The 22,586-nt window shown below is 38.9% G+C and overlaps 1 protein-coding gene across 5 annotated transcripts in view; it reads left to right on the top strand.

Annotated features, from left to right (window-relative positions):
• Window positions 1-22,586, top strand: part of CACUL1 (CDK2 associated cullin domain 1) — a 227,285-nt gene that overhangs the window by 168,389 nt on the left and 36,310 nt on the right. For all 5 annotated transcript variants that reach the window (XM_074338983.1, XM_074338980.1, XM_019725260.2 and 2 more), the window contains 2 exons: window positions 8,849-8,975; window positions 9,869-9,971. In XM_074338983.1, coding sequence (XP_074195084.1) covers window positions 8,849-8,975; window positions 9,869-9,971 — 230 coding nt within the window. The remainder of the gene's footprint in view (window positions 1-8,848; window positions 8,976-9,868; window positions 9,972-22,586) is intronic.

Below are 22,586 nucleotides of genomic sequence, written 5' to 3' on the forward strand. Positions count from 1 at the left end.
CTGATCTCTTCAGTTCTCTTGATACCACAATTTTTAGTTCAATCAATAAGTCATATTTACATTATGACTAAGTAAATATTCACTCAAGGGCTAGGAGTGTCCTCAGGTTACATTTTCTTCCACATAGAAAGAACTTTGTTATTAGTTGCCTTGTTTATACTTGATAAGTTTTGTTAAACTTAAAAACTTTTCAACAGCTTCAGCAGATTCACCATATACCTGTCATTGGTGGTTTTTGAAACGCTCAATTGATCCATACTTTCTTTTTGTTAGTCTTCTGTTCCTGTTTGGTCCTTAGGGCCACTGCACAGTTGCCACTCAGGGACTTCCAGGTAGTTACTTGATGTCTTCCTTTTTATTGGTGTATTCCCTCTGTTGTGTGGGAGGGAGAGAACATCTTCCAGTAGCCTCCTGAAAAAATGTGTGTGTGTGCATAATAGTTTCAGGTCTTCCATACCAAAAATGCTGCTTTCACACTTGACTGACAGTTTGGGTATAGAATTCTTAACTGAAAAATTTTCTTCCTTGAAATTTTTAAAGCGTTGCTTCATTGACTTTAAGCTTATAGCATTAGAATGGAGAATTCAGGTTCCATTTTAATTCTTATTCTTTTGTATGTGACTTTTTTTCCCTTGAGAACATTTCTTAGATATTTTCTTATGTTAATGTGTCGATATTTTTCTCCCTTTACATTTTCTGTTTTCTCTTTTCTCTGGAATTATTAGTAGTCAAATGTTGACTTTCTGGTTTTGATTCTCTAAGTCTGTTAAATGGTTTTTGCTCTGTTCTGGGAGAGTTCCTTGATTTCCCCCCCCCCCCCCCTTTCTGTTGCATTTTTAACAATGGCTAATTTTTAACTTGAAGAGCATTTGGATTGCTTCTTTTTCATAACAGTGTTTTTAATTTTTATCTTACCTCCCTGAGGATAGTAATTATAGGGGTTCTTTTGAAGTTTTCTTTTATTACCTTAATTACCTTTGTTTTTATCTTTTCAGTTTTTGTTTGTTTTGATCTCTCATGCCTGAGACTTTGCAAATCTTGGTGATCCTTAGGTCTCTATTCATATTTAAAAGTGAAAAAGGCTAATTGGTAGTTCAGAGTTTGCAGGGGGCCTTTCCAAGTAAGTGTTGGGCTTCTCTTCAGGCTAATTGGATGCAGAGCTGCTCTTTTGTTGATGAACTGCCAAATATTAGTATGTGAATGTCTTTTCTCTGGGACTGTTGTGTTTCCCAAGGGAAGGATCTTCCGTTCTGGGAGAATGATGGGGGTGGGTAGGTGGAGCAGGAAGTCAAGTGCATTTCTCCTGGCTGATTCATTCTAGAATGGAAGAGGGGCAAGGTTAGATGTTTGAGCATTTCTGAAGATGACTGTAGACTTTTACTTAAAATCTGCCAGCCCTATGCTTCACTCACTCACTCACTCACTCACTCACTCACTCACTCACTACCACGTATCTGTGTCTTGGAGTCTTAAACCTGTATCTTTCCACTTCTGTGCAGAATGACACTTTTCTACTATTTAGTCTCCAGACTTGCAACCAGTGGTCACTGCCCACCTCACCGACTCTGGGCCTCTAACCTACACGACTATCCTGTCCTCAAGCTCTGGACTTCTCAGGGTCCAGCGGGGCAGGATTAGCACACGGAAGGGTGTTGCCACCTCAGCACACTTCACAGTTAAACTTTCCTGCTCTTAATGCCATGGAAAGATTAGCTTGTTTAAATCGCCCAGGAAATCACAGAATTTTGAAACTATGGCAGACCTGTAGTTAGCATGGCTTATACCCAGTGTAATCTCAGTCGAGCAGATATTTTCTATTTGAATATTGTGAAATCTTGGATAAGTTGGAGTTGGAGCCATAATGGGTGTCTTGGTAGCCATTGACCTTTGCGTGTATGCACTATCATTACATGTTAATTTTAGAAACTGTGTCACAGGCTCAAGTGTGACGTAATTAATTGTAGATTAACATTGTGCAGTAACTATTCTAAAGGAATGCCGATTTCAGTGTTGCCAGTAGGCCACTGCATCTAGTTTTCAGTTTTTTAGGATAGTAGTGATGAAGGAAGTTTCTACTGTTCTATTACATTTCCTCACACTGAGAAGTGTGTGGATTTCTCGGCGGTGAAACCGAAATGGGATGCATTTTCTATACAAGTTTTTCAGTGTTTGGGGAAAGAAACATGTTATTTGAAGCAAGGCAAAAAAGGAAGTTACATAGTTTCATATAGTTAGTATGTTACCAGCCTTAGCTGGACCAAAATGTTTTCTTTGGGGGTGTGGGGTTAGAATGGAATGGGGTGGGAAGCTTAAAGAATGTGTTGATGAGGACTTGCATACAATAAAAATAACACATCAGTGTTATCTAGTTATTTACATTAATGTCACGTCACGTGTACACAGATGTAACATTACGAAGAATGACTTCTCACTGTTCACACTAGACATTTTATATTGTCTGTACTGTTTCAATTGAATTATACAAACCACAAATCCTAAAACGTAGACACTCCCTATACAAAGAGACAACTAAAAGCGTGCAACTTTTAAAAAGGTTTTGTCCTACCTTTTAGAAATAAGTAGGCTTCTTTAGGACTTAACATTAGCTACCCTCTTCTGTTGGCAAATCAGAATATACCTGAGCATGTGGTGCAGGTTTCTTTTTCTCCTAATAAAGAAAAGGATATTTAAGGTATTTGGTAACTGACTTTTTTTTTCTTTTCTTTTTTTAAAAACTGGGCCGTTCGCTTAGGAGCAAGTAATTATTACTGTCTCCTTTGCCAGTGTCAAGTTATCTTCCTTTTGAGAGAAATAAATAACTGGGATTTTCTTTTTTAAAAATAAAGTTAAAAGCCCGTTTATTTATTATATTCCACTGCCTTGTTCTCATTCTCGTCCTCCTCTTGCACTCTGTTCCTTTTCTTGATTCCCAGAGGCAGGCTTTTTAAAATTCCCTTTCTGTTGGCTTTGTTCTTGGTCTTCAGCTTCTCTGTCCATTACTTGAAAGATTTCAGTCATCTGCTTGTGCTGGAAGGAGCAGGTGGTAATGTTTTGGATCACACAGATTTATTAGATTGTTATGATAGATAACACTGGCAACAAGAAGTCGTAATTTTTTTGTGGCAAAAAGAAGTCATCATTTTTCTCTGAGATTATATACGTTAGCCAGTTAAATAGAAAACCCCGAGCTTTTTTCTCATACTCCATTGGTCAGATTTATCTAGTGATAATTAATTATAGTTAATATAAAAAGTCATTATATTTGAGACATAATTGAGACTGTGAAGTTTGGCTTAATCAGTTATTTCATAATTGCCATTACTATATTCTTAAGGAATCAATTCTAAAGGAAGGTAGCCCTTTTGGTGGGGAGAAGGGGTTTGGAAGAGTAGAACTTTAATAATCTTTGACATGAAAACAGTTCCTAGCTGCCCGTAAAATTTTTTCTTTGCTACATTTACACTTTTATTTGACTTTCCATGTCAAGTTATTCAGAACAAAAAAAACCATGTGCTAGCACTCAAGAACGGAGGAACCCCTGCTTGTCCTGAGCTGCTGAAGCAGTAGCATTAGGCAGTGGTTCTCAAGCTTGAGCAGGACGGACGTTTCTAGGAGATGCTGTGCTGCTGCTCTGGGTATCACACTTTGAGAACCACTGATGTAAGGTAACGACCAGTCTTTGCAGTAGACCAAGAATGAGTTAATGCGTGCTGTCATTTCTGAATATGTTCTCCCCTTACAAACATAACAACAACAAAAAAGAACCTCAAAAAGGTGATCTAGTAGGGCTTTCCTGATTTGCTTCCGACTGTGTGAAATCAAATATGATTTAAGCTTTAATTTCAAAACAACTATTAAGTAGTATGCCGTGGACTGTTTTTATATTAAACATTTATTTTGATTTTCATTGAATTAGCTTACTTCACACATGTCATTGAATACCTACCATGTGCTCGGCACTGTTTGGAGTTGGGGCTCTAGCAGTGAATTCCTCTTCCCTGGGATTGATGTCTACATTGAGGGAGATCAATAATAAATGTGTCAAGTTCAGAGAAGTTACTTGGATAAGAAAGTATAAGATTTGACCATATTTATTCCTGGTTGGTATTAATTATATATCTCTAATAGTTTCTTAGTTATTAACCTGATAATATTTCCTGAACATTACATACCAGCTATTCCATGTATTTTAGAACTTTATTTCACTTTATTTTAGTAAAAGTCAGTTAAATTACTTTCTCAGTAGGATTTGGGCTGCATGCTTGTTACCGTATAAATATGCGGTTCTAGGTTTAAGCCTTGTGGCATGATGCTTGGGGCTCACAAGAGGGTTATAAAAGTTTTTGAACTTGAATGTCTCTAGAGGGGTACGTGTTCTACAGCTCACTGAAGTGTTCACTGCTCTTTTTATTCTTATACCAGCCCTCCTTACTCATTTATGTTGCTGGCCTGGATCTTGTAGGCATTGGAGTTTATAATACCTTCTTTAAACGGTTTAAAAAATAGTGTATTATTTACATGCTGAAAAATCTAACCTGGGTAAAATTTAGTAATTTAATGGCAATTTCATTTTTGTTTAGGTTCTGTGCTTTGTATTTTTGGTTAATCTGAACGTTTCTGTGGGCAAAGTTGAAAGCGACTGATTCATTTCTCTAACAGGAGGATCTAGTTTTAAAGTTCAAGTTTTAAAGTACACACACACACACACACACACACACACACAAACACACACTTTGAGGCTGTATGTGTCAAATGTTAAAGAAACCAAACAGCTAATATATTTTGTGTTTTAAAAATCAGGGATGGTGTTGAGATTAGCAAGGAAATGACAAGTGTCGTAAAGGTTCCTGGGTTGTCATTTTGAGTATTGACTGCAGACTCGTGTGAAAGCCTTCCTGATCTTTGGCTAAGCGTGTGTACCAGCTAGTACTGTTCTTCAGACTGCCTCTAACTGCAGGGCTTATCTGTTCTGCTGTTCTGCTGCTAGTGTGGTGAAGATGGGACCTCCTGGGAAGAAAGTTACGTTAGCTAGTGTCTTAGTCCACTCGGGCTGCACTGACAGGGTGCCATACAGTGGGCGGCTTCCTTATGAGAGCTCCGGAGGCTGGCAAGTCCAGGATCAAGGTGCTGGCAGATTCAGAGTCTGGCAGGGGCCCATTTCCTGGTTCATGGAAGGCCCTCTTCCGGCTGGGTCTTCAGGTGGCAGAAGGGGAGAAGGAGCTCTGGGTGGGGCACTAGTTCCATTCATGACGGCCCCCCCCAATGTCCTAATCACCCCCAAAGGCCCCACCTCCTAATACCCTCACATTGGGGGTTAGGATTTCAACATATGAATCTTGAGAGGACACAGAGATTCAGTCCGTAACCGCTAGCATGTAAGGTCGACTGAATTGGCTTCCTGTTTATTTCTATTTCAAGGAAAATAGATGTGGAAATAGTTGTATGTTTTATATACACATATATGTATATACATATATACACACACACAAATATATATATGGAAATATACAGTGGGAATAAAGCTTTTTTTGGATGTGGAAAAAGGCTTTAGGATTTTCTATTCTGGCTCGTACCTTTATCATTTGGTGTTAAAGGTTCTTTTCAAAGCTATTTAAAAGCAGAGAGTTTTTTAAAAAGTGCCTTGTGAAAGACGCCTGCGAGCATCGGCAGTCCCTGTTTCTGTGGGGGGACTTCATGCTGCGCTTATGGCTGCAGGACTTTATGTTTTCCGTTCTTTTCCCTCCTTTCTATCTTTGACTTGGTGACTTGCTCAGGTGTGAAGCCTGTGCTTGAGAAGTGTTCCCACTGCAATCGTAAGTGTAGTTTCTGGAACTAAGCAGTCGAGGAGCCCATGGGATGGTATGTTAATGCTTGGCTTTCTGGGACTTGACGTTTTCTTTCTGAGCATGTCACTTTTTTCAAGACTCAGTAGAGTCTTGGTGTAGAGCAGGTGTAGATGACAACACTGGTCGGGGATTCAGTAAGCTGGAATCACATAGTGGGAAAGGGATTCCTTTTTTAGGTGTTATTTTATTTTTTTAAAATTTTCAATCTTCTTTCAATCCTCTGAAAGCAGAAAGGTAGTATTTTGAGCTAGCCTGTTTCCCCGAAAGTAAGACCTAGCTGGACAATCAACTCTAATGTGTCTTTTGGAGCAAAAATTAATATAAGACCCGGTGTTATATTATACCTGATCTTATATAAGACCTGGTATTATTATATTATACTTGGTATTATATTATATTACATTACATTACATTACATTACATTACATTATGTCCAGTCTTATAGTATAATCAGACTGGGTCTTATGTTAATTTTTGCTCCAAAAGATGCATTAGAGCTGATTGTCTGGCTAGATCTTATTTTTGGGGAAACACGGTAGTGTAATACTTCTCAACATCTGCCATTCTCCCTTTTTCACTGGGAAAGCAAGCTTCAATCTCAGAACCTTTCGCAGTCAGTAGATGGAATTTAATAACATTGTATTTACTACTGCATTGCCTTCTGTTTAATGGCACATGACACTGCTTTGCTATTTTTGATAGATTTTCTTTTTAAGTGCAATTAGTTTTAAGTCAAGGGGATGCTTGTAGGAAGCACCTGTCAGGGAGTGGAGACATGAGACAGGGAAGGTAAGGAAGCCAGTAAAGAAGTCACCGCAGTGGGCACCTGGGCCTCCTCCACGAGGGGAACTCTGGGAGTGGATGCAGCACACCTGCCTCGCTGAGCGTACTGGACAAGCTGGGGTCCTTGCGCTGACTTCTCATTAGTCATTACGTGAAGGTGGCTCCTCCAGAACTTCCAACTTGCCTTTCCTTCGGGCAGAGCCACCAGGGCAGTCTGAGAGGACATGGAGGCAGATAATGGTAGGTGTCGACAGTGGCCTTTGTGGGCAGCGGAAATGGGTGGGACACCGACAGTTCCTGCTACGCTCTCAGACCTCAGACGGGCTAAGCTTCTACATCCTCGTCGTCTCAGTAAACAGCAACCCCATCCTTTGGTGCTCAGGCCAAAGAGATTGGAGTCCTCCGTGATCCTTCTCTCTCATCTCCCGTCAAACCATCAGCAGATCTTGTTGGCTCTTCTCATCGCCCAAGTTGCCACCATCTGTTCCAACCCTTATCACCTCCCAGCCTCCAAACTTCATGGTTTCCTAAAACAGCCCCTGGAGTGATCCATAGAAAACCTAAGTCACATCAGGTCTCTTCTTGGCCCCAAACCCTCCAGAGGTCCCCAGAGTCTTTACGTGGCCCATACGGCTCTACATGATTTGGCCTCTCTCTACCTTCTGTGGCTGTATATGTGTGCACACACACGTGAGATCGCCCATGAACAATTCTCTGTGTTTCTAGCCTTAGACGCGGTCAAAACATTGCTTGCTTCCCCATTCCCTTCAGTGCAGGTTACTTGATTCTTTTGTAAAGCAGATTCATCAATTTGTATTCTGTCTTTACCACGACATCCTGGTGGATTTTTTAAATTTCCATACAGTACATTTACTTTTATGGTGTACACAGTTCTTGGTGTTGATGAATGCATGGGGAGGTGTATCCATACTAAAAATTCATTGCCCAAAACATTGTCACATCCTTCCAGCCCTGGCAACCACTGACCTGTTTTCCTCGCTATAGTTTTGCCTTTATTTTCTTAGTGTCATATGAGTGAGAGTCTTACAATATGCAGTCTTCTCAGTCTGACTCTTTTACTTAGCACAATTCATCAAAGATTTTTCCATGTTGTGTAAATCAACAGTTCACTCAGTTGTCTTTTAAAATGAATTTATTTAAGCAAAAAAAGGGGAATTGGTTTAAAGAAAATATTAAACAAAATGATGTAAGTGGTACATAGATAGAAGAAACATCTTGAACTGAATAACTAAGGTTTGGCAATCAGTAATGTGATAGAATTGCTAGGTAAGGGCCTTGTTCTACCTGGTACTTCTGCCAGCAATTAGCCATGAATCTTTGGGGAAGCTAAAGCTCTGCTCCCCAGTTTCCGGTAGAATAGTCCAATACTGATGTAGTAGCTGTTGGCTCTGACCTCCTGAGCTAGTGGTGCTTCAGGAGACACGGGTGTCTCAGTGCTTGGGTCACCCTTTCTAATGTTAGCTTCATTTCACTGTTGTGAAACGGCTGGCACCCTTGGATTTCAGGTTGTTAGGAAGAGCTGTTATTAAACCTATTGTGACGGTATCAGCCAACCAGTAGGAAGGAGGTAAGCCTTCACTGTAAGTCTCCAGGTCATGGATGTTTTTTCTGGTGGGCTTATCCGAAGTGTAAGATAGTGAGAGCCTCAGTCAGAGGTGTGATGTCTAGAGGTCCTGGCGGTGCCGTAAATCTCTGCGGGTTTCCCGCAACCTCTTTTGGTACTGTAGTATGTGGACTTGTAATTTTTACCCTCCTAGCCTTAGGTAGATTTTCCCAGGGGTGTCTGTAAAGATCAATTGATGGGGTTCATAGTTTCTCAGAACCTTACTGTGGTTCACGGATAGGCCATCTTGTCACATCATCGACAATGCGTTTTTGAAGATCAGCGCATGTTTGAGAATCTCCACTGAGAACAGAAGCTTGTAAAAACCAGAAAGGGAAACCAGTGATATTTGCTTGTTTTGCTCTTATTTTTAAAGATGGACAGATTCATAGTAATTACTTTTAAAATTTCAATCCCTGAGCAGGTTACTTTTTTTTTTTTTTAATTGGAAATGGGATAGTAATTGAGTTGTATTTAGTTGATAGAGGATCAATGTGCAATTAGAAAGGAATTTGAATGAAGGTGCCACACTGGTGTAGTTTGTGTTTACTTTACATTGGCACATAGTAATATTTATTTTACTTTTTACTTTCAGTAATGAATGTTATAACTATTGAAGATTATAAGAGCACATACTGGCCAAAATTGGATGGTGCCATAGATCAGCTTTTAACCCAGAGTCCTGGTGACTATATCCCCATATCCTATGAACAGATATACAGGTAAGTCCAGATTTAATTTACGTGGGTTGGAGCCGGTATGTTGAGGTTCATGGCAACTTGAATTATGACAGTATGTATGCATATCGTATATAATGCATAAGACAAGACTGTGAATTATATGTGACACACTTGTGGATTGGAGGTTTGATTTATGTTTTTGCTTCAGAATTGGTTTTCAAATCAAGATAGAGTTAACCTCACTCAATTAGACTTCCTCCCACTTCAGCCTGCCACTCCTGCCATATACGTATATGCATAATGCAGAAACTATGGAGGTCAGCAAAAAAGGTAAAAATACATATTTTTAGTTTCATAGGGAGACCCTAGCTTAATCTTTGATGTTCATTGACACCCACTTCTAACTCTGGTTATTTTGTTTCCCAGCTCCTGGTAAATGGAAGCAGCAAATTAGTGAGAAACGGGGGTGGGATATGCTATCAGCTTAGTCACAAGAGGAGGGAGTGATAAATGTGTCGTTCCACACGAGCGAGCGATGCACAAAGTAGTTACGTTGCAAATGTTTTTGTGAGTTAGAAACTTTCTGCTCATTGTCGCTCTCTCTTCCTGGTTTTGACATTCATTAAAATGAGAGAGAAGCTGGTTTGTAAGTAGTTGTCATAGATTATCACCAAATATTGGATTACTCAGTTCTGGTGAAATGTATACGAGAGTACTCAAAAAGATTATTTGTAGCTAGTGGTAGTACCTCTTCCATCTGAACACTGATTGGGGCAGGGTAGATTTTTATTTAAAAGTTGTGACTGGTCACTAATTTTAGGCCTGAATTAATTATTTGACCAGTGGTTGTATATCCAAAGTATATTTTAATTTTAGGTTGAATTAAGTGCTTTATCATTAACTTGGTTTTCTTGTTTTTTCCTTCTTCCCCACAGTTGTGTGTATAAATGTGTATGCCAGCAGCACTCGGAACAGATGTATAGTGATCTGATTAAAAAGATAACTAATCACTTAGAGAGAGTCTCAAAGGAGCTGCAGGTAAAGAACTGACTATTGATTTTTGCTTCCTTGGGATTTTCTGACTGGTTGGAATTAGCCTGTATTATGTACATTTGGAGGCTTGTTAATTTGATTATGATATCAATTTATAAATATTATCTAGGTGAATACTGACCAAATCATCTGATCTTTGGAATAGATTATTTAAAATTTTGACATAAATTGTGGGAAATTTTAGATTGAATATATTTCAGATTTTAACTGATTCCATTTATTAACCTGTCAACATTTCTTTTATTTAAAACCTTATTTTTTTCTGTAATTTCAGTATTTGGTGGCATTTGTAGTATGAACGTGTATATTTTAATTTTTTTTGTGGACCTTTTTGAAAATTATCTTTGAAGAGTGGTTTGCCTACCAGTTTCTAAAATTCGCTAATATAAACAACTGCAGTGCACGTTTTGTTGATACACCCTCTGTAGAGGAACGACATCCCAGGTGTAAAATCTGGGGCAAGTCATGGAAAATCCTCTGTTCAAGGAAGCCTTTGGCCCCTTGACCCCAGCCCTCTCTGCCTCAGTCAAGTTTCCAGGACTTGAAGGTCAGGTACTATCTTTATGCCAGGGCCAGATCACATTTTAGTTCTGGTGTAGAGGTAACATGATGTGTAGAAAAGTCACTCAGCAAGAGACTACCAGGGTCCACACCACCGCTGGGAAGTGCTCCAGCAATTCCAAAAATAGCCACAGTTTCTAGAAGTGCTGGGGTGTGCACTGGGCTTGGACGGTGTTCCTCACTTACCTGTGGGCTGAGGTATCTTAGTCTTGTTTACCCTGAACAGTTGTTGCACTAGTAACTTTTTTCTTTTTTTAATTATAGCCAGAGCAATGTTTATCATAGCCAAATACACTTTTTTGTTGTTAGTGTAAAATGTTTTCTTCATCTTTTTGTCACTAAATAAAAAACTCTACTCATTTAACCAGTATAGTTAGTGTCTAGGCATTGTACATAAATTGTAGATGAAACCCAAGATCTGCGCATTATAGCTTTGAATGATTTGCTTACTACCTACCGTAATTCTTGACTGACTCTACCCTCTTCCTGAATCCCCGCGTCCAGTTGATTGCCAAATCCCATTTGTTTCTCTCTTGGCATCTGTCCCCTTCGGTTCACTTGCTGCTGCCTAGTCCAGGCCCCCACATCTCAGGTGTTTTACTGACATGCTCCTCATAGCTGGGTGCTCTCCTCTAGTCTTCACACCTAAATTATTCTTGCATTTCCGCGGGAGTGACTATATAGTGCGCATCTGATTATCATATTCTTGTCAGAATAAAGTCAAACGTCTTAATATGATTGAGGAATTCTTTCATTATCTGCAGCCTGATACCTTACCTGTCTGCTCCTGTATACTGAACTTATTTCAGTTCCTTATTTCATCTCATGTGCTCTCTCACCTCTTGGCTTTTGCCGTGTTAACTTGACTGCCTGGAGCATTCTTCCTTTTCCTCTGCCTTCTTGTTTTGCGGTCAATGTGAAAATGTGAACTTAACATTTAGGCTGCAGCTGAGACATCGTTTGTTTTGGGAAACATTCTCTGTTACCTTGTTCCCCCAAGTGTGGGTTTGGGGGCCCCTCATCTGTGCTTCTCTAACAGGTAGTACATCATTGTAGTTCATTATATATTGTCATTTCTTGTTTAGCTGTTCCCTGCACTGCCCCGTTCCCTGCCCCCCCCCCCATGATGTTCTGAGAGGGCAGAGGAGCGTGTCTGGCTCCTTCATTATTGTGCCGTCAACCCAGCCCAGTATCTGATGCACACGAGGCACTGAGTACTTATTGAATAAGATGTGTATAGAATGAATGTTTGCGAATAACGATTTACTGTTTGTTGGGTAGTGAAAGTTTTCTATTAGAAATCTGAGTTTGATCATGATTTTTCACCTGAAGTCCAAGTGGTCTTTGGGGTGTAGGGAGTATCAGAGCTTCCATTAGATCGCCAAAGCACTCATCGACCTCAAAAAGGATTGTTTTATTAGCACTGTTCTTCCATTATTGAAATAATGATAAGAACAGAAAGCAAACCATCTCAGTTCCAATTATAAGGACAAAATATATTATTGTAACCTAACAAAAATTTATAATTACACTTGTGCTCTGCCTTCACATGTGGTTATTCATTTGAGTTATGCAATTGTGATTTGTTAAATTCATTTGTCATATTGCAGTTTCTGCTTGAGTAGCTTTTTCTTGTGTTTAGTTTTGTTAGCACTGTAAGACCTTTTCATTCTTGCAGTTAGAATATAACAGTAGTCTCCCCCTTATCTTTGGTTTCACCTCTGTGGGTTCAGTTATCATGGTCAACCAGGATCTGAAAATATTAAATGGAAAATTCCAGAAATAAACAATTCATAAGTTTTAAATTGTGCACTGTACTGAGTAGCGTGATAAATCTCATGCCATCCCACTCTGTTTTGCCCGGGACGTGAATCATGCCTTAGTCCAGCATGTCCATGCTGTGTACCTACCTGCCCGTTATCGCTTAGTGACGGTTTCAGTATCAGATCGACTGTCGAAGTATCACGGTGTTTGTGTTCAAATAACCTTTATCTTACTTAATAATGGCCCCAAATGCTGCGAGAGTAGTGATGTTGGCAGTTTGGATATGCCCAAGAGAAGCCGTAAAGTGTTTCCCATGAGAGAAAACGTGAAAATTCTCAATCAGGAAAGAAAAAAAATCGGAGATTGCTAAGATCTACAGTGAGAACAAATCTTCTATCCCTGAAATTGCTAATTTGCAAGTTAAGGTTCATTATAGGTATGTATGTATAGGAAAAAATAGTATATGTAGAGTTTGGTACAATTCATGGTTTCAGTTATCCACTAGGGGTCTTGGAACGTGTCCTCCACGGATAAGGGAGGACTGCTATGTTGTACAACAGTTTTAAAGTTACAGGGCACTATAGTGTTGTGTTATCAAGCTCAGTCTAGTTGGTAGTTTTGAGCGCCCCAGCCTGGGCTGCACAGGTGCTAATACTTAGGAGTCACTGACGTCCAGAGAGTACGTTTCTGAGGTTTGGAGAATGATCCCTGTCAGTGTACGTAGAGCTCCCTCATTCTTTCTCATGAACACTTAATAGATCATTGTACCTGACCTTATTGATGTATCTGAATTTATTTAATCACTTTTTGATTGATGACTATTTCGGTCGCTTCCAATCTTTGGCTGTTACTAAGTGTCGTAGTGAGTAATCAGTCTTGTAAGTATTGTCCTTTACTATGTCCATACTGCAGTTCCCAAAAGTCGTACCAAGTTACACTCCCACCAGTAACATATGTATCAGAGCGCTGTTTTCCTTTACCTTTACCATACAGCGTCTTATAAACTAAATAATTGTTGCTTTATATTAATATAGGAATAATTCTTACTAAAAATTAAAACATGGGTAAGGGTGATAGCTCTTTTGATATTAGTATTTTGAGAACCATATTGATAAATGTAAAGGTAGTATATGATCTAAAAGCAGGGATTTTAGTTTACTTTTAGAATCAGTAGATGTCTTACTTAGAGTTCAGTAACATGGCCTATAGAACAATCTTACTTCTAAATGATCTCTTTTGTGAGATTATAAAATCTAACTATTATTAAGTAGGGTGGTGTGTTTAAAACATGGAGACCTGGGCTCTTTTCTCAACTCTGCCCCTCAGCAGCTGTGTGCCTTCTGATTGGACATGCTAATACATCTTTTAAATTTTCTCATCATTAAAATGAAGTGGCTTTACTATAATACCTGCTTCTCTTAAGCTAAGATCTAAGATATTTTTCTTCTGCTTTCTGCTTGGCAAATGCTTCTTCATTCTTTTCTCATATGTGTCCACCCTCTTAAATTCATATGTGTCCACCCACATGTGTAAAGTTTTCCTGGAACCCTTGCATTATCCTCAAAACAAAACAAAACAGACCATTAGGATTTCTTCTGTGTACTTATAGCATCTTGGCAATAACCACTTGGTTGTTAGAGCAGTGATTGTGTTATATTGTCTCTGTTTCCATGTCTGGCCACCTCATAGGTCCTCCTTTGAGGGCGGGGACTTTGTTTTGTCTTTTTATCCTTAGCGCCTGGCACAATTATAGCTCGGCAAACGCTTGTTGAGTGAATGCTCAGCAACTAAGTTTGACCTATTCCAGTGGAAGGAGTAGCATAGTTATCCTCCTATGACCACTAATCTGTCTGTTAGGCATTTTATTAGTTTATTCAGTGTTCAACTAATAGTGTTTATTAATTTATTCAGCGTTACAAGTATGTGGCATAATCCTGGTGTAATCTTTCCTTTATAGAGCCCTGAAGGCAGGGTTCCTGCAGGATGGAACACGCGCACATATACCACACCCCATGATCCAGAACTATTTTATTTGGGTGGAGAATTTTGTTTGCAAATTTTAGTAGTGAAATATGGTTATTGTGAGCTAAAACAAGAGTGTGGGGTGAGTTGCATTTGGCAGATAATCAGAAATTGAGTGCTGGGGTTGATAAATCAATGAGTTGGACCTTCACGGAGTCGGTCTCTATCTGCCAAGGGCATCTTCCAATAGCTGCAGGTTTGTATAGTGTACATGTCAGAGTGACCTAGTTATCTCTGTTAAAAGGTGGGTCCTGTCGGGGAGACTGTAGAATATATGAAACAATGTCCCACATTCTTAGAAACAAGAGAGAATGTTTTCAGGATTTTAAAAGAATATTTTAATTGGTTAAACTTAAATGTTTTTGTATAACAACATACATAGTCTAGCTTGATGACTCTAAAAAAATTTTTTTTCTTTTATTTTGGAAACAATGCGTTTTCTACCACTTCAGTAACTTAAAAATCTTTTTGTTAAATTAGTAAACCCACTTAACAAATAGCTAAATCCACTTAGTATTCTGCTTCCTATTATATTTTATTGCATATCTATACTTTTCTTTTTTTTTTTTTTTTGCCTACTACTAGTTTGGACTAATAGTGATAGATATTTTGCCTGAGTATTCTTTTTTAAACCATTCTTTCCCCCCTTGTGCTTAACTCCTTTCTTCTTTAAATGTGATACTGAAATTCTCCAAAACCTCCAAAAGTGAAATTCCAGTTCTGATTTTTTTTATATACCAATGAATGGAAATAAATGACTGTAGAGAGAAAATTGGTTTGCTAGTTTAGTAAATGATACTCTGATTAGTTTTAGAAAATTATATTGAAAATTTTAGCAATCACCCACCTTTTGGTGAGGGCTCAGATTAGGATTTCCAAATGCCTACTGAACATTTAAACTTGGATTTCCTCTTATGGAGATTCATATTCATGTCTAAATCTAAATTCCCCTTCACTCAAATCAGTTTCAGTCTCAGACTTGAAATTTCATATTCATCGTTGACTTATTCGTTTCTCCATTACCTCCTTTTTCCAGGTGATAGTTAAACTTGACAGAATACTATCATTTCATTTGCCTCTGTCCCCTTTCATTTCCATGTCATTGGCTCATGCCTGCACTAGTGCAGTATTCTCCTGTTTTGCCTTTCTATAGTCTGTTAATTTGGGTGAATATTTTTCTAAAAACGCTAATTTGATGGGCATACTTTTTTTGTTAAAAAACCTTAAAGACTCCCTGTTGCCTTCTCAATTAATCACAGTTGATTTATTGGTCAGTATAAAAAACTGAGCTGGTTGGTTGCAAGGGTTCCTAGTGCGAAATGTGACGTAGTTACTAGTGCTTTCCTACCCAAGAATGCAAGGTATTTTATTAGGTACAGTAGTAGATATATGATTGATAAGCCTAGATAATTTGGAGCAACCCTCCTACTAAGACCAATTTTAAAAATGGACCAGGGAGCTAATAAAAATGTGAAGAATTATAGGCCAAGATCTGGGAGAAGAAGGAAACCCGGAGAAGGGAGACGAGCATTTGAGCCATTTTTCTACTATGGGCACCTATTTATTCTGGAAGAGGAGGCTAATAGGCTGAGAAATGTAATAGAGCTTTGCTGGACTCATTGGGGATAGATAGGGTCTTGAAAATTGGAGTGTAGGGCCCACCAAACCTGAAGGATGGATCACATCCTAGGAGTAGTAAGAATAACAAGTTATAGACTAGTTTGTTGTAGCTGGCAGCTGACTCTTAATTTGATTAAGATGGTCTGGATTTCCTAGTGCCTCTAGATGCTTACCAGAAGCAAAAGTCAATTCTCTCTGGAGGAAGATTGTATTATATCCTAGGCATCAAATTGTTTCCATCATTTTTCCTAAGCAGTGTCTGGCACTCAATCAGGAATAACTAGTCATGCTAGGAAATGAGGTGCTCATAAAACCAAGAGAAATGGTGAAAAACATTTTTAGACAAGAATTGAGAGAATCTATCACTAGTAGTCTCTCACTTTAAAGAAACAGTGCAGTGTTCTTCCGATAGGAAGAAAAAGTTCCTGGATGAAAACTTGGGAGATTGGATAGGAATGAAGAACAGAGAAAATAAGTATGCAAGTTTAGAATGATGATAATGTTAATGTCTTATTGGGTAAAAAAAAAATTATATAATTAAAACACACGACAGTTGCATGTAAGGAGGAAAGGAGTAAATGGGTTTAAAATGTTCTATGGCTATTGCATTACTAGAGAGAGGTAAAAGTACTAATTTATTTTAGACTGTGAGATAAGGATGCAATCTATAAACTTAGGGTAACTACTGAAAAATAGTAAATGAAAGTGTAATTAACAGGATAATGGAGAAAATGGAATCATTGAAAAATGAAGTCAAAAAAGGATAGAAAAAGGTATAGCGAACACATGGGACAAATAAAACGAATAGTAAGATATAAATTTAAACTTCAGTGTATCAATTATATGAAAGGTTAACTAAATGCTGCATTAAAAAAGTAAACAGTTGTCAGACTGAATGAAATTCTGTAACTTACTAAATACTAGTAATAAATGGAAAATATGAGGGGACAGGAAGATTGCAAATAAATGATGGGAAAAGATATACAAACATCGAAAAAGAAAGATGATATAGCTATATTATAAAAAGTAGATTCAGAGCAAGAGGTATAATTGTATATAAAGAGAACGTTTTATTATGACAGAAGTTTCAGTTACTAGGAAGATAATTCTAAACTTATATGCACTTATTGCAGACCCAAAAGAAGAAACAAGACAAATCCACAGTCATAGTGAGAAGTTAACACATTAGTGGCTTTAGTATTTATCTCAAGAAATTAGGAAAAGAATAACAAATGAAACCCAAAGGAAGAATTAAGTCACAATCTCTGCTAGTAGACTATTAGAATAAGAAATATCGAGGGAATTGTGATACAAAGCAGAATAATAAGGAAAGTGCTGTTTCAGACTAGAGGTGAACGATCACAGTCCGATGGAGAAATAAAGAGGAACACAGCATTAAAAATACGTCATGAAGAATGGATAGCTATTTGGGGAGGGGGCGTTTGGGGTTGAGAGAGCTTCATAAGCGAAGGCAGTTCTTGAGTGAGCTTTGGGTAACAAGGAGTGGCCCTGTAAGGAGAGAGTGTTTGGGGGAGATAGGCAGGAGACAGGCTGAAAAAGCAGATTGGACTGAAATTGCAGAAGCCCTTAAATGCTGGGAGTTCCATCTTAGAAACACTGATGTGGTAAGAGAATGCAAGATGGATTGGAGTGGGAAAGAATGACATGTAGGGAAATGGTGATTGCCCCAGACGAGGTGAACACAGGTCCACCGTCCTCAATCTGCAATTCTAAAATCAAAAAACAGCTTTGGAAATGGTATTTCCCCCCATACGTTTGGTGCCATAACTCATGTGGCAGTAAAACTTGATCTAAACTTTTGGGAGGAAATTAATGGGAACATTCTTATGTTTTCTCCCAGAAATAATCAATGTGTTGATAGTCCCAGTTGCTACTGGATTTTTTAATATAATGTGTGGTATAGATAGCCATAATACCTTCTAAATCTGAAAAGTTTTGAGTCACGGCACACATCTGGCCCCGAGAATCCTGGGTAAGAAATTGTGGACCTATTGGAAATGAGACGGGAGAAGGATCTGGAACACATTGCAGAAGCCAAAGCAACAGTGTAGGTGAGACAGTGCTGGTTGGAAGAGAGAGGTGGGGTGAGAGGCTTGAAAGGTGATTTGCTTTCAATAGAAATATGTTAGAAGTTGGTAGAGGGGATTAGAGAGATAGGGAAGGAGAATAATAGTGGCTTTAGAATGTTCTGTTCAACAAACATTTAGTGTCCATGTGCTAGGTGCTAAGGGTACAGAGATAAGTAAGAGACGCTAGCCAGTGTGCTGGGTGCTAAGGGTGCGGATACGGGGTTATTCTTTATACTGTTTAGGGGAAAGGTGTTAAAGATCATTTTAATATACGGGGATGAGTAATAATACAGAGATAGGAAATGAGTCACAAATCTTGCTAATTTTCCTCGTAAAATGTCTCAGTTTAATTTCTGCCACCACCCTAGATTAGGTCCTAACTGATACCTGCCTGAACAACAGAAAAAGATTTCTACTTTGCACCTTGGCCCTGCACCTCCCCTCAACCCATTTTTTTATTTTTCTCAGACTTGTCATCCATTTTCTTAACATTCTGACTCTCCTTTTACCTAAAGAGCCAAGGCCATACTCCTTAGCAAGGATTTCAAGGCTCCTCACACTCTGAACAAAGCAAGACAGTGTAACAGTATTTTCCTTTTGAAATTTAAATGGGCTGTGTCTTTTCATCTTTATTTTCTCCGTTGGTTTCTTTTGCTGCTACTTCCTTCCTCCTCGCCCTTTCTGCAGCGAGGACATTCTAGTAGGTTGGTGCCAGAGTAATTGCGGTTTAAAAGGTTAAAAATAACTGCAAAAACCGCAATTACTTTTGCACCAACCTAATACTAGGGTTTGCTCAACTCTTTAACTTCGCTGTTCCCGGTAGGTTAATCACTTTCCCTTCTTGGCTTCTGTATCGCTTTACTTGTATCGCTACTGTAGTCCTTAGTGTAGCACTTCGGCGTGTATTTAATTGCCAAGCACGACGTATGTCACCTTTGCTTCCCCGAGTTTCTTGAAGGCAAGAATCCCGACTTCCTCACGCTGGTTTCTCTCGGCCTACTGTAGTCTTGAATTAAGTTAAGTACATGTTAGATAAGTGTTTTAGTCACAGTGCTATTGACCAAGTGTTTCCAGTTCTCTCCCTTCTGGATACATGGTGGGAGTGTACTTCTCCATCCCACCAAAGTTAGACTTGGCCAAGTGACTTACTCCGGCCTGTGACTTGTGAGTGAAAGGGAAGTGTGTGCCCCCAAATCTGAAGCCTTTGAGATCGGTTGTGCGATATTCCACGTTTCCTTAACCTGCCAAGTGTTCCCCAGGGTAGACGCTCCCTTAACCTGCGTCGCTGAGTAGGTATGACCTGAGCAGACCCTCAAGATGGATGTGTGACTTGAGTGAGAAAGAAAGCTTTGCCATATACATTTCCCTCCGATTTTTAGTCTATTTTTAAAGTCTTTGTTTATTGAGATACAACTCACATGCCCTAACATTCATCTTTTTAAAGCGTACAGCTCAGTGGTTTTTAATACAGTCACAACGTTGCATAGTCATCAGCACTAATTTCACCACGTTTTAGTCACGTCACACTAAAACCCCGGGCTCATTAGTAGCAGTCACTCCTCTTAGCTGCTTGACAACCACTAAGCTACTTTCTGTCCGGGGATTTGCCTATTCTAGACATTTCATAGAAATGGAATTAGACAATATGTGGCCTTTTGTGTCCGGCTTACTTAACTTCGCATAATGTTTTCAAGGTTCATGTATGTTTATAGCATGACTAATATTTCATTCCTTTTTGTGGTCGGATAACATTCCATTGTATGGTTATACCAAGCTTTGTTATTTTAAGTCACTGAGATTTTGGGGCTTGTTTTTGACTGACACAATTAGTATTGGATTTGACAATATTTAGAATATCCTGTTTTGCCTCACTGCCATTTGGATAATTGAATTTGATGAATATAAATTACATCCTTTACTCTGTTTTTCTAAACATCCTTTACTCTTAAAAAGTGTCTTAAATGACACTTCCACATTTTGATTATTTTTATGTACATCTGAATCCAGAATCCACTAGAGCAATTATGAGGTATTTTCTCCCCGTGTAATGCTGATACATTTTTTGTATATATTAATGCACTTCATCAAATTGAGAGTGTATTTTCACTTTTACCAAATAGAAACATCCTGATATCTTTGATCTAGTAGCTTTATAGTCAGGAACCCACTAGTAAGTGTGTTCCTTCCAGCAGTGTCTTTGTCAGTGGTTTGGAGCTTACGCTGTGCGTTACCCCCAGTGCACAGTGTTTAAACGGGGATTTGGTTCCCTGCCCAGGACAGTAACCCGAGTGTTCGGGATAGCACCAGGGATACTAAGCTGAGGAGGAGAGACCACAGACAGGCGGAAAGGAGAACGTTGCAATTTTTATTATCAGATAGGGCTGAATTTAGAGTAGTTTGAGTATTTGTTAACTATTTTAATTAAAAGGAAGTTAACTACATTTAAACCATTCATCTTAATAGAATTTGAGGAGTTTTGGTCTTTTTAAGCTAAATACATGTTGAGTTAAATGTAATTTGACTCTCAAACCAATTAATAATGGCAATTAATAGAAAATAAACCATAATCAGTCCACATTACTTAACTTTTGTTCACTCTTCACAGACACCAGATGACATAAAAGCTTTACTGCCAAACTACCTGTTTAAAATCAAGCAAGGGTTGCTTTGCTATTTGTGTTTTGTCCGGTGGGTGGCAGCATAACTCAACTTGTCTTGTATGTGGTCATTTGAAATTTCATGTTTTTTAAAGGCTATGATTTCTATACCTGTTGAACTGCAAAGTGTGTTTTAAAACAACAAACTTTCATTCCCCAAAATATACTATATACTCTTTGCTAGAGTGATGAAGATTTTAGATAATAAGAAATTTGCCTGTTATCCTTTCTGCATAAAATTCAGGTAAAATATTAGGTTGGTGCAAAAGTAATTGCAGTTTAAAAGGTTAAACATAATTGCAAAAACCACAGTTACTTTTGCCCCAGCCTAATGTTGCTAACTGGTGAGTAGCTCTTGACATGCGTATTTTACTAAAATGTTTTCTGAATAAGTTATTTGGTCATCTATATATCAACCCAAACTAGAACGCAGTTGCTTCTTGTCTCAGAGAATTTGTCCTAAGCCCCGGCCAGTCTATAGGCTGCTATTCAGACCGTAATCCTAGTACGCTGACTGTTGCCACCCTTTGTCAGCAGGGACTGTGCTTTCTCCTGTGCCCTTATAGGGCTCCACAGAATGCAACTTCTTTATTGTCACTTTTAATTAGAAAATTATTCTGACAATTTATATTAGGAGCATCTAATATATATATATTATAGCTGATGGCTCCCGAGGTTCATTTACCTTCTACATAACTTACCCTTTTTTTGGATATTCTACTGTAGAAACTGTCTGCACAGCAGGAATGGCAATGGAATGTGAATGCAATGTCAGGTGTATTTGTATTTGGGAGGGAATTCCATTTGTATGTAGCATCTCTGTCAGCCTCAGGTTATAAGTGATGTTGCTTCTGGAACCTTGGCACATCTGCCTGTTGGCAGTACGGTATTGTTCTGGAAAGTCATGGAATAAGCTAGTTAGACTAAAAGCATATTGAACACGATCCGTTTTTGTTAAAGTTAGTCATGTAGGGGCAGATTTTTTTAAAAAAGGAATTTCTAGTTTGATTCAGAAAATAACATTAAAGATCCTTGAGAGAGCATCCAGGTCCATTTGTATGGTATGCAAAATGCCAAAGTTATACTTGGTGATACAGGAATAAATGTTAAAAGATTTAAATTCAAAGCAGGAACTATGAGAATTTTTAGCATTTTCATTTGACTTAAATATTTTCCATTTGTCTGCTAAATTCCCCATCTTTTATGCGTGTTGTCCACCTTTTCTACTAGGTCGTCACATACATTAATCATGGTTATGTTAAAGTCTGTATGACGGTTACTGTTTGTGGGCGTCTTTGCATCTGGGCCTGTTGAGTCTTTTAACTCGTTACTGGTTTGCGTTTTCTTGATTTTTTGGTGTTTCTTAATTTTTGGTTGGATGCTGAACATTGTCTATAAAAACAACAGTAGAGACTGACATAAAAAGTACTTATGCCTAGAAATGGGAAGCTTCTTTTCTGTCAGGCTGCTGCTGTGAAGAGAGGAGCCAGTCGTACCAGAAGCTGAGTTGGGTTTGAGTTGTATTGTTCCTACAGGCTTTGTTGTTCCTACAGGCTCTAGCAGTGGACGGTGGCGGCCTTGTTCTTAGCGGGAATCGTGAATCAGGAGGACTCCTCTGTTCCTCCTGATCTACTCTCAGCTCCGGGCCTCACTGAAGGAGACTTTCTTTGCACTGTTGCTCCTCCCCCGGCAGTGAGTGGATGGCTGTTGTTCCTTGGTGCAAAGCTTGAGCGGTGAGGGGCAGATTTGGGGTTTTCAGTTTTGTTTCGTTTGATTTGGTTCTCTTGCGCCTGCCTCAGTCATAAGTAGTCCCTGTGACTGAGCCCTGGGGGGGGGGGGGGTGTTCCTGTTACCCCGTCCCCCCCACCTCAGTTGCAGATAGCCAT

This window comes from Rhinolophus sinicus, linkage group LG07 (genome assembly GCF_036562045.2).
Source record: "Rhinolophus sinicus isolate RSC01 linkage group LG07, ASM3656204v1, whole genome shotgun sequence".
In the NCBI taxonomy this organism is placed as follows: Eukaryota; Metazoa; Chordata; class Mammalia; order Chiroptera; family Rhinolophidae; genus Rhinolophus; species Rhinolophus sinicus.